This window comes from Anas acuta, chromosome 31, assembly GCF_963932015.1.
Source record: "Anas acuta chromosome 31, bAnaAcu1.1, whole genome shotgun sequence".
NCBI classification, from domain to species: domain Eukaryota; kingdom Metazoa; phylum Chordata; class Aves; order Anseriformes; family Anatidae; genus Anas; species Anas acuta.
Genome location: NC_089009.1, coordinates 348974 through 361649, shown reverse-complemented (window position 1 = coordinate 361649; position 12676 = coordinate 348974). Strand labels below are relative to the sequence as shown.

The 12676-nt window shown below is 53.7% G+C and overlaps 2 protein-coding genes across 2 annotated transcripts in view; both read left to right on the top strand.

Moving 5' to 3' along the window:
* Positions 1–20: 20 nt before the first annotated feature.
* Positions 21–12676, top strand: part of LOC137846219 (butyrophilin subfamily 1 member A1-like) — a 54624-nt gene continuing 41968 nt past the window's right edge. Inside the window, exons 1-4 of the mRNA XM_068664024.1 lie at positions 21–4165; positions 4561–4908; positions 5537–5818; positions 5948–6052. Of these exons, the coding sequence (XP_068520125.1) occupies positions 4066–4165; positions 4561–4908; positions 5537–5818; positions 5948–6052 (835 nt within the window). The 5' untranslated portion in view covers positions 21–4065. The remainder of the gene's footprint in view (positions 4166–4560; positions 4909–5536; positions 5819–5947; positions 6053–12676) is intronic.
* Positions 6559–12391, top strand: LOC137846294 (butyrophilin subfamily 1 member A1-like). The gene is made up of 3 exons (XM_068664194.1): positions 6559–6842; positions 7001–7033; positions 7211–12391. Exons 1-3 carry the CDS (start codon positions 6683–6685, stop codon positions 7747–7749), a joined length of 732 nt encoding a protein of 243 aa, XP_068520295.1. The 5' UTR covers positions 6559–6682; the 3' UTR covers positions 7750–12391.

Genomic DNA, 12676 nt, shown 5'->3' with positions numbered 1-12676 from the left:
GCAGGTGGGCAGCTGGATCAGCTACTACTCCTTGCAGGGACTTAGGAGGGGGCTGCTGGGCCTCAGTAGGGGCAGGCTGACACCTGCTATCCGTCTCCCTCAGAGACTCCCAGGAGCCCCTCAGACCAAATGGCTCTGCGTCATGTAATTGGGGGGGGTTTAGGGGTTGGCTCTGTCTGCCTCCCTGCCAGGAGCCCTGGCTGCAGTCGATCCGCGTGAGGTCCTCGTTCTTTCCTTTTTGGTGGAGGCAGTCTTGAGGCACGCAGTCCTTGCCCTTGATAACCTCCTGTGTGGACCTTCCCCCCACATCCTCACCTACCTGTCCTTCAAGCTCTAGAGCCTCAAACCTATTGTGTAAGGGCACCTGGGGAGGTGACACAGAAGGGGGGGGGGGGGGTAAGAAGGGGGCTCGCTGACGCGCAGCACTGAGCAGGGGCCTGTTTCCATTCCCCTCCCTGGGGAGCCGCAGACCCGGCAGCAGCCCCAAGCCCCCCACCCGCCCCGGCCCCATTGCCCAAGCTCCGCTCTGAGCCCCGCGCAGCAATTGATGCCGCCGCCGCCAACCCGCCAATAGCGACTTAGAATCTCTCCTGACGTCACCGGGCGCTGGGCAGATCCCGGTCCCGGCGGGTTCCGAGAAGCGGGAAGCGAAAGCGAAAGCACTGCGGGCGGTGCCCCGGGCCCCCTTCCAGATACAGCGTCTCTCCCCGGGTTCGACCCCGGCTTGTCCCCCCGCGGGAGGCTGGAATCGCCCCAGTTCGAAGGGACCCACCGGGACCATCCAGTCCATCTCCTGGCTCCACACAGGACCACCCAAAAATCAGACCCTGCGCCTAAGAGCTTTCTCCAAATGCTCCATGAGCTGCAGCAGGCTCAGGACCATGGCCACGTCTCCGGGGAACCTGTTCCTGTGCCCGACCACCCTCTTGGAGAAGAACCTTTTCTGAACAGCCGGCCTGAGCCTCCCCTGTGGCAGCTCCACACCGTTCCCTTGGGCCCTGTCGCTGGCCCAAGAGAGCAAAGACCGGCAGCTGCCCTTCCACTCCCCTCATCAAGAACTGTGGGTCACCGCGAGGCCTCCCCTGCATCTCCTCTGCTCTGGGCTCAACAAGCCAAGCACCTTCAGCCGCTCCTCACACGCCTTGCCTTGCAGTCATTTCACCGCTCTCCGTTGCCCTTCTTCGCACACTTTCTGCTATTTGATGTCCTTCTTATACTGTTCTGCTCAAAGCTGCACACAGAATTCCAGATGCGGCCACACCAGTGCTTTGTAAAGCGGGTCAATCCTTTCTCTTGGCTCGATGCAGCCAGGATACAGTTGGCCCTTTTGGCCACTAGGGCACACTGTCGGCTCACATTTAGCTTACCATCAACCCTGGATCTCTTTCCACTCTCACTCCAGCTGCCAGACATGCACCCAGGATTACACCACTCCAGGTGCAGAATCCAGCATTTACTCTTGTTAAATTTCATACTCCAATTTTATTGGCAACTGTCCCGTGCTCTCATCCATCAACATCTCTCTGCAAGGCCTTTCTACCCTCAAGGGAATCGACTTGATCGTCATAAAAGGACATTACATAATCACAGAATGGTTGTGGTCGGAAGGCATCTCTGGGTCCATTGGGTCCAACCCCACTGCTCACACAGGGACATGCAGAGCACGTTGTCCAGAACCATATGCAGATAGCCTTTGGTGATCTACAGGGAGGGAGACTCCAAAACTCTCCAGGCAACTGGTACCAGTGCTCTGTAAAGCACTTCCTGATGTTCAGACAGAGCCTCTTGTGCTCCAGTTTGTGCCCATTGCCTCTTGTCCTGGCACCTCTGAGAAGAGCCTGGCCCTGTCCTCTCTGCACACTCCTTTCAGGGATTTGTGGGCCCTGATGGGTTCCCTCTGAGCCTCCTCTGCTCCAGACTGAGCAGGCCCAGCTCCCTCAGCCTCTCCTCCCAGGGGAGATGCTCCAGTCCCTGCAGCATCTTCAGGACCTTCCTTGACTCTCCCCAGTGTGGTCAGGTCTCTCTTGGATGAGGGAGCCCAGCACTGGGCCCAGTACCCCAGCTGCAGCCTCACCAGTGCTGAGCAGCAGGGAAGGATCATGTCCATTGGCTTGCTGGCAATGTTTTGCCTAATGCCACCCAGGATGCTGATAGCCTTCTCTGTGGCAAGGGCACATTGCTGGCTCCTGTTCCACTTGGTGTCCACCAGGACCTCCAGGGCCTTTTCTGAAGAGCTGCTTCCCAGCTGGGTGCCTCAAGCACGTTCTGTTGCCTGGGGTTGTTCTTCCAGGGGCAGGACTTCAAGCTGTCAAGGCATGAATTTCCCTTCATAGAAAGGATTAGGTTGGAAGGGACCTTAAAGATCATCTAACTCCAATGCCCCTGCCATAGGCAGGGATGCCACCCACTAGATCAGGTTGGCCAAGGCCCCATCTAGCCTGGCCTTAAACACCTCCAGGGATGGGGCATCCCCAGCTTCTCCTGGCAATCTATTCCAGTGCCTCACCACCCTTACAGTGAAGAATTTCCTCCTAATGTCTATTCTAAATCCATCCTCTTTTAGTTTAATACTATTCCCCCCTTGTCCTACCATTATTTATGCGAGTAAAGAGTCCTTCTCCATCATCTTGTAAGACCCCTTTAAGTACTGAAAGGTCACAATGAGGTCTCCCCAGAGCCTTTTCTTCTCCAGGCTGAACATCCTCAGCTCTCCCAGCCTTAGTTCATGAACCCATGTTTGTTCTGACTGATGACTGCACTTTCAAGTGGTTTTCAGTAACTGCTAGAATTATCTCCATAATTTTACCAGGCATTGTGGTGAGACTGACAGGCCTGAAATTACCAGGGTCTTCTGTCCTGCCTTCTTGTAAATGGGACAACATTTGCCAGCTTCCAGTCAACTGGGACCTTTCCAGATTCCCAAGACTGTTGATAAACAACAAAAAGAGGCCTCGCAGTAACATCAGTCAGCTCTTTCAGTATCCTGGGATGAATCCCATCGGGCGCCAGACTTATGTGCATGAAGATGCAGCAGCAAATCCCCAACAAGTTCAGCATCAGCTAGGAACTCATCCAGAAGCCTATAACTTATTGTTAACATATTTTCAAAGCCTTTGTTGTTGTTGTTATCACCCACAGTACTAGCCAGCTTCAACTCCAGTTGAGATTTGGCTGCACAATTTTTTTGCCCTACCATGATAAACAGCATCTCTGAAGCCCTCCTGAGTGGCCCAACCTTGTTTCCAAAGTTCCTAAGCTTTCTTCTTCCACCTAAGTTCCAGGTCAGGCTCAAGTCTGCTCTCCCAGAATCCAAGGCAGCAGCTTTGCTGATACTTTTTTTCACATATCACTAAAGACCCTATACGATCATCCCCATCAAGTAACAGACCAATGCTTTGTCTCATCCTACATTTGCTCTTTATAGAGTTTTTTTTTAAAAAAATCACTTTTATTGCCTGTCGCAATAAAATAAATAAATCGTGGAGACAAATAAATAAAATAAATAAATAAATAAAATAAAAATAAAAAATAATAAATAAATAAATAAATAAAATAAATCATGGAGATGAATGAGCCTAGAGAGAGGCTTTCCCCGGTGGTTTGGAGAGGCCCCGGTGGGGACAAGCCCCTCATGCTGGCTGAAGGCCTTGGGCTGGGCACCCACCTGTGATGGGATGGTGGTGCCAGCCCTGCAGAGCTCCCCAGACACTTGCCCCTATTGCCCCAGGGGCAGAACTACTCCCAGAGGGTTACTGCAGCCAGGAACTGAGCACAGGCTGGGGAAGTTGGGCGTAGCCTTAAACTTTCTGCAGCTCTGCTGGGTGTGGTGAGGGATGTCTATCTTGGTGGGGCTCCCTTGGAGAAGAACCCCTGGGGGCCACTGGCTGTGTCCCAGTGGTGATAAGCACAGGTTCTGCGTCCTGCCCAAGGCAGTGCTGGCTGTGGCTCCTTCTGTCCGGGCCCAAGGGGACTCCTTCCCCATCTGCCTGTGGTGCCTGAAGCCCCTCGGTCCTCTCTCTTACGCTCCTGCTTCTGCCCCCAGCTCCTGCTCCCGCTGCAGCACAGATGGGGCTCCCCTGGGGCTGTGGCCGCCCCAGCCTCACCGGCCATGCCAGGGGCCTCCTGACTTCCCTCGTCACTCTGCACCTCCTTCGGCTGGGCTCAGGTAGGAACCTGCGGGGCTGCTGGGGGCTCTCCCTCCTTAGCCTGGTGGATATGCTGCCATTGGTCAGGGTAGTGGCCATGGGGCAGGGGGGACCAGGGCCCACAGCTCAGCCCCTGTTGGTTTTCCCTTATTTTTGCTTCTTTCATGCAATACGGGCGCTGCCTTGCCTGCCCTTCCTGGCTCTTCATCTCCTGCCCAAATGTTCCCACTCCCAGCACACCTCCTTCTCCTGCACATCCTCCCTCTCCCTCTCCTCTTTCTCCGGTGGTTTCCCATGGGACACGGGGGACGCAGCACGCACCAACTCACACACAGCTTGCCCTTTGACACTCACTAACCCTAAATTTACAATGGCAAAATCTCACCTCCTCTCTGTGCCCTTCTCCATTGCCCAGCCCAGCTCAGAGTGGTGGGACCAGGCCACTCTGTCACTGCCACCGTGGGGCAGGATGTCGTGCTGCCCTGCCACTTGTCCCCTCATCGCGATGCTCGCACCTTGGAGGTCAGGTGGATCCGGGACAGTATCTCTGAGACAGTGCACCACTACCGCAATGGACAGGATCTGTACGGGGAGCAGATGGAGGCATATGCCGGGAGGACAGAGTTGGTCAGAGATGGTCTCTCTGCTGGAAGCCTGGACTTGCGAATCACGGGGCTGAGACCCTCTGATGATGGCCAGTACGTCTGCACTGTGGGAGATGGTCATGCTTATGACGAAGCCATTGTGGAGCTGGAGGTGTCAGGTTAGTGGCTGGGGTGATGCTGCCAGGGCAGAGTTTACGTGTCCTTTAAATGTTTCAGCTGTTTCACAGCATGGAGCATGCCAATGGATGTGGAGGTAATATTTAGGGAGAGAGCTCCCTGGATACTTTTGTCAGTTTTCACTGGTGTCTTTGAAGAATGTAATCATAATATTGTGAGGGCACTGGGCACAGGCTGCTGAGCAGCACCTTCAGCTGTGTCAGCAATGGGACCAAACAGCACACAGGGAGAATCGCAGAGTCCTCTGAGCAGCCAGACATCTGCTTTATTTTTGCTTTGTCTGCTGGGGGAGACCTTAGATGTTGTCTGGATATCTCGGGGCTTCTTGAACCAGGATGGCTTGGTGCAGAGATGCTGCCTGAAGGTCCTGGAAGTCGGCACCTGGGTTTTCTATGTGATTTGGGGCCACTGGCATCATGCAGTCCTGCTCTCTGGGTCCTGCTACAGCTGGAGTGGTTTTGGGCTGAGAGTGAGTGCATGAAGTGTCCAGTCAGAGAGCCTCTGGGGCCATGTTTGGCCTGGCTGTGTTTGGCATGGGAGTAGATGGGGTCTTTGTCTTGAAATGAATCCCTCCCCAAGTCAAGCCCCAGCCACGCGCTCTTCCCCCAGCCACAGGCGCTGACCCCCACCTCTCCCTGGGGGGCTACGAGGCCGGAGGCGTCCGGGTGCTGTGTCGATCGGCCGGCTGGTACCCGCTGCCGCAGCTGCTGTGGAGGGATGCTCGCGGGCAGCACCTGCCCTCGGTCTCCCAGACACATTCCCAGGACCAGGAGGGGCTCTTTGAAATCGAAGGTGCCGTCATCGTGACCGGGAGCATGGAGGGGCCCTTGTCCTGCGTGGTCAGGAACAGCCGCCTCCAGCAGGAGCGGGAATCATCCCTGCACATTGCAGGTACAAATGGCACAGCCAGGATGAGGTGTTCCTGGCCCCTGCACTTGTCCTGACCCAGGAGAAGTCTGGGTCTTGCTCTTCCACCTGCGGGCATGGAAATGCAGCTCTTTTCCTGGTGCCTTTTCTCAGCTCCCTTCTTCCACAACGCCCAGCGCTGGATGGTGGCTCTGGCTCTGGTCCTCGTGCTATCGGCTGTGTCCATTGGCCTCGGTGTTTATCTCTTTCGAAAGCAAGGTAAGCTGGCAGCGCAGGAATAGAGCGGAGGGAGGTGTTCTGCAGGGACCCCCCTGGGTCTGGAGCGGGGCTGAGCCCTGGCCCAGGGAGGTGCGTAGGAGGAGGAAGGGAATGTTCTCCTGGGGATGCCAAAGGCCTTAGGATGGTCTTGGGCCTCTGCCTTGGGCAACGAAGGCAGGGGAGAAGGCAAGGGGCCTTGGGTGGGAGGCCAGGGAACATGGCTGCAGCGTGGGGCTGGTGGCAAGGCGCAGCCCCCCTGCACATGTTCCCACCCAGCAACCAAGCTGCTCTGCTCACCACCTCTTCCTCCGCCTTTGCTTTTCAGCGGCACAGAGGCGAGAGCTGGGTGAGTCCTTGCAGTCCCTGCCCCCAGCCCCTGGGGAAGTGGTGTCCCTGCGGGAGGGTCTGGTCTGGGTGGGCCCTGGGGGCTTGTGTGCTGGTGGCTCGGGGGTGCTGGAGGAGCAGCTGGAGCCTGGGGTGGGAGTGGGGAGTGCTGGGGCTGGGGCTGCCCTGGGCACGGGACACGGCCGGGATGGATGAAAGGAACGGGGATCAAGGTGGGGACGGGGAGCGAGCTGCGGGGCTGCCCCGCTCAGCACTGATTCTTTCGGGAGACAGACATCCTCCACAATGACTTTAGTCCCACCTCTGATCAAGGCAGTGTTTTTCCTTGTCATGGGATATGTTCTGGGTCTACCATGGGCTAAGCAACTCTCCCATCAAGCATTAATTTCATACCCATCATACATTACTTTCCTTTCCTTTTCAGAGAAACGATCTGCAGAGCTGGGTGAGTGTCACAGAGCTTGGCCCCCAAGGCCAAGCCAAGGCGATGTGCAGGGGAGGGTGGGCAGCTGGGACAGAACAGCCCAGGGCTGGCCCCTCACCCTGCCCACACCCACTGGGCACCAGTTGTGGGCTGTGACCAGCTCTCCCCTCTCCTTACAGCATGGAGAAAGTTTCTGCTGCCTCACAATACAGGTAGGTGTGTGTTGGGTTGCCCTCTGAGGTGCTCCTCCTGCCCCTGCTGGGGCATGTTGAGGAGCCAAGAGGTGCCCCATCTCCTGCCCCGTTGGGCAGCTCCTGGCCCCGAGCTGGGGAAAGCCTGCCCAGGGCTGAGCTCTGCCTGTGATAACCTGGCTCCTTCTGTCCCTGCAGTGAAGGTGACCCTGGATCCAGACACGGCTCATCCCATGCTTGTCCTGTCTCAGGACAACAGCAGTGTGAGATGGAAAAGTGAATGGCAGCAGGTGCCTGACACACCAGAGAGATTTCACTATTGGTGGTGCGTGCTGGGCCGTGAGGAGTTCAGAGAGGGGAGGCACTGCTGGTTGGTGGAGGTGGAGGGAGAGCGGCTACAGTATTCTTGGTGGGCTGTGGGTGTGGCCAGGGCTTCTATGGAGAGAAAGAAGTGGATCAACATGAGCCCTGAAGAAGGGATCTGGGCTGTGCAGTACGACGAAGGACAGCTCATGTCTCTCACATCTCCTCACATGCCCTTGTCCCTGTCCCCTATCCCCACAAGGATCTGGGTCTGTCTGGACTGTACCCAGGGGCAGGTGTCTTTTATCAACGCTGACAATGGGGTCGAGATCTTCACTTTCACAGCAGCCTCCTTCAATGGGGAGAGCATCCGCCCCTGGTTCTGGCTGAGGACGGAGGGAATTCAGCTGTGCCTGAGGGACAGCACCCTGTAAACCCTGTCCCCAGCCCTGGGGGGCTCCTGCCCTTCTCCAGACACTCCTGCATCACCTCTCCTTAGTCCTGCAGGAGCAGCAGAGGTATGAGGGGCACTGGGGCCAGGGGCTGCCCCGTGTTCCTCCCCGCTGCTGGAAGAGGGCTGGGATGCTGCAAGCAGGGGCCAGGCCCCTTGCAGCCCCTGGGCTCTGCCCTGCACGCGGCTCCTGTGCTGGGGCACAAGCCCTGCTGGCACCCACGGCTCTCACCCTGCCTCTGAGCCCCAGCGGGCAGCACAGGGGCTGCAGCAGCTCTCCACGCTCCTCTCCCCTCTGCTTGCACTGCTTGCAGACCCCAGTGCAAGGGATGTGGTCACCATGTGCTGCTGGCCATTGCAGGCCACCTTTGCCTCCTAGGTCAGGGTTGATCTTTGCTCTGTGCCTGGTGCTGAGCATGAGCATCCTGTGGTGACTCTTTGTTCTCTCCTCTGGAGTATATGTATCCAAGGCCCAGCAGCAGCAGGACTGTGTCAAATAAAGTTTTGTACAGGAAGATGGAGTCTGGCAGTGGCATTTCCTGGGTGCTTTGTGTCCTGAGGTTTTGCTGCCTGCAAATGCATCCTGCAGCAGACTGTCTTCTTGATGTTGGTCCTGGGAGTCAGAGCCAGGAGGAACCTAAGCTCCAGCTGCCCCCAGTTTCCTGGTTCCCTTGCTGTGCGCACAAGGGACATCACGAGCTCTTGGAAGTTCTCCAAACAGAGGCAGCCTCAGCCTTTAAGCTGTCTTCAGGTCCTTGCAAGTCACTTCCGTAACCCAGTACCCAACCTCTGTAATTGCGTTTCACTTTCCAGAACCCATATTCTTCATGAGATGGGCATGAAGGAGCCACGGTGTGTACAGGGTCTGGCTGGAATTTTAACTTTCCCTTCAGCAACCCATACAGTGCTGTGCTCTGCACTTGGAGCTAGAACAGCAGTGGTATCACACCAGTGTTGTGTCTACTGCTGAGTAGTGCTGGCACAGCATCGGGACTCTCTCTAACCCTCCTAGGGGGTGGGTAAAAAAGTGAGAAAAGAAACATCACCAGGGCAGCTGACCTAAAACAACCAAAGGGATATTCCATACCATATAGTATTCGTCCCCTTCCCCCTACAACTAGAGTTGAAGGGGGAAGACGTATAAAACCAGGCACGCCAGTGATGAGCTAAGGGATAGTGCACTGGAATCAGAGGGACTGTGTGCCAGAGAGGTCCTTCGGTCGGGTGGCAATGTATGTGAAGCATGGGCTGGACTGTGTGGAACTTCAAGTTGGGGATGGCAAAGTTGAGAGCCTCTGGGTAAGGATTAAGGGATGAACAAATAAAGGGGATGTCATAGTGGGAGTCTATTAAAGACCACCTGGCCAGGACGACAACACCGATGAATTATTCTTTGTAGGACTAAGAGATGCCTTGAGGTCAACTCCCTTTGTTCTTATGGGAGATTTCAACTCGCCAGATGTCAACTGGGATCACCACACAGCTGACACCAGCAAGTCCAGGAGGTTCATAGAGCACCTAGATGATAACTTCTTGGTGCAGGTGCTAAGGGAGCCAACTAGGAAAGGTGCCCTCCTAGATCTGTTGCTGGAAAAAAAAGAGGGTCTTGTGGGAGATGTGGTGATTGGTGGCCGTCTCGGTCATAGTGACCATGAAGTGGTTGAGTTTAGAATTTTTGGTGACAGAAGGAAAACTGCCACCAAAACTTCATCCCTGAATATAGGGAAAGCAGACTTCAGGCTGCTCAGGGAACTTGTCAGCAAGGTCCCCTGGGAAGCTGCTTTTGAAGGCATTGGCCTCCGTCAGTGCTGGTCAATCTTTAAACACTGCCTCCTAAAAGCACAAGATCAGGCGATTTCAAAATATCAGAAGTCAGGCAGGCGGGGCAGAAGGCTGGCCTGGCTGACCTGGGATCTTCTACCGGAGCTTAGACGGAAAAAGAAAGTGTATGGCTGCTGGAAGGAGGGTCAGGAGATGAGGAAGCAATACAGGGATGCTGTTCGTATTTGTAGGCAGAAAATTCGTGGGGCCAAAGCCCAACTAGAGTTGAAGCTGGCCATGTCTGTGAGAGACAATAAAAAAGGTTTTTTTTAGATATGAAAACAGAAAAAGGAGAACCAAAGAAAACACAGGTCTGCTACGTGATGGGGAAGGTCTCCTCACAGACAATGACACAGGTAGAGCAGAGACATTTAATGCCTTCTTCACCTCTGTCTTCAATGCTGATGATGAGCTTCAGGACTCTGGGTGCCCTGAGCTGTAGGACCATGATGGTGGGAATAACAAACTTCCAACTGACCCTGAACGTGTGCGGGATTTGCTGCTCCACCTGGATCCATACAAGTCCATGGGTCCAGATGGGATCCATCCCAGGGTGCTTAAAGAGCCGGCTGATGTCATCGCGGGACCTCTCAATAATTATTCAATGATCTTGGGAATCTGGAGAGGTCCCAGTAGACTGGAAGCTGGCAAATGTTGTCCCAGTTTTCAAGAAGGGTAAGAAAGAAGACCCTAGCAATTACAGGCCTGTCAGTCTCATGTCAGTGCCTGGTAAAATTATGGAGAAGATGATTCTTGAAGTTATTGAGGTGCACCTGGAGGACAATACAGTCATTGGTCCCAGCCAACATTGGTTCATGAGGGGTAGGTGCTGCCTAACAAATTTGATTTCCTTTTATGACAAGATCACCCATCTAGTTGACCAAGGGAAACCAGCTGATGTTATCTTTTTGGACTTCAGCAAGGCTTTTGACACAGTTTCCCATAGGATCCTACTGGACAAAATGTGCAGCATACAACTGAACAAAAACATCATACAATGGGTGAGCCATTGGTTGACGGGCAGAGCTCAAAGGGTTATGGTTAATGGGGCCACATCAGGCTAGCGGATGGTCACTAGTGGGGTCCCTCAAGGCTCCATTTTAGGGACAGTCCTCTTCAATGTCTTTATAAATTATTTGGCTGTAGGACTGGAAGGTGTTTGAGCAAATTTGCTGACAACACCAAACTTGGAGTTGTTGACTCGGATGAGCGTGGAAAGGCCTTGCAGAGAGATCTGGACAGATTGGAGAGCTGGACAATCACCAACCACATGAAATTTAACAAAGGCAATTGCCGGGTCCTGCACCTGGGATGGGGCAACCCTGGCTATACGTATAGACTGGACGATGAGACTCTCGATAGCAATCCTACAGAGAGGGATCTGGGGGTTGTGGTTGACAGCAAGCTGAACATGAGCCAGCAGTGTGCCCTAGCAGCCAGGAGGGCCAACTGTATCCTGGGGTGAATCGAGCACGGCATCGCTAGTCAAGGGAAGTGATTGTCCTGCTCTACTCTGTGCTGTGCAGCCTCACCTCGAATACTGTGTGCAGTTCTGGGCACCACAGCACAAGAAGGACATTATACTGTTGGAGAGAGTCCAAAGGAGGGTGATGAAGATGGTGAAGGGCCTAGAGGGGAAGAGGTTAGAGGAGCAGCTGAGGGCACTGGGCCTGTTCAGCATGGAGAAGAGGAGGCTGAGGGGGAACATCATCTTGGTCTACAACTTCCTCGCGAGGGGGACTGGAGAGGAAGGTGACCTATTCTCTGTAAACACCAATGATAGGACCCACAGGAATGGTGTTAAGCTGAGGCAAGAGGAATTTAGGCTGGACATCACGAAGAGGTTCTTCACCGAGAGGGTGGTTGCACACTGGAACAGGCTCCCCAGGGACATAGTCACTGCACCAAGCCTGAATTTAAAAAGCGATTGGACTGTGCACTTAGTCATATGGTCTAGACTTTTGGGCAGAACTGTGCGGTGCCAGGAGTCAGACAATGATCCTTATGGGTCCCTTCCAACTCGGGATATTCTATGATTCTATGATTCTATGTAATGATGTCACACTCAGCAATAAAAGGTGGAAAAAGGAAGAAGAGGGGAGGGGTGGGCTCTAGTTGTGAAAACATCTGTCCTCCTGAACACTGGCTACGTGCATTGAGGTCCTGCTTCAAGGACGTGGTCAAGCATTGCTCATTGGTGGGAAGTAGAGAGTAATTTCTTTCCTCTGCACTTCCACATAGCCTTTACTTGTTTTGTTTTGTTTTGTTGTCTTTTCCCTTTCCTCCTCCCTATTTCCCTTTCACTTTTTTTCCCTTTAGTTAAATTGTTTAACTAAAAATAATCTTTCCTTAATAATTATTTTTTCCCTTTAATTAAATTATCCTTATCTCAACCTGTGAGATGTTCTTTCCTTTATTTCTTCCCCACCTCATCTAAGGAGGGAGCTTGAGAGAGTGGTTGTGGTGTTCAGCTGCCTAGCACAGTAAAACCACCACATAGGGCCACCCCAGCTTCCCTCAACTGTTGGCAATTAATAACAAATCTGCACTCCCAGAAAATCAGTTCCATTTTATTGCACGTCGTTTTAAAGCAAGCATGGAAAAGGCAGTCACTCTCGAGTGACCCCAATTCATTGGGGTGTATTCTAAATATCACAGTATTAAAATAAAGAGCATACATGGTGCGGAAGCTGGGGAAGAAACATGTGTTTGGAATACACTGCATCCGATAGAAGTGGGTGATCCAAGACCGAATCTCAGCCTCCATGGCTGCAGGACTCCTTTGGCCTCTTTCAAGGTTTCAATATATGAAGGTGGGAAGCTAAGAAGAATCTCTGAACCCAGCTACACAATGAGGAGATGCAGATGCTCTCCTCCATCTGGTTCTCAATTCATGAGCCAAGCTGAGCCATCTTCAAACTCCACCATCCATCTCCATCCACGTCCGGTCTCACCATCCCAAAAACCCTTCACACTTTATCCCGCTGAGATCCCACCAAGATCCCACCATCCCCAAACACCATGCTCCTCTCCCCCAGAACAATCCCATCTCCCAAAATTCCATTGTCTTGCATTTCAGTGGAGATTCA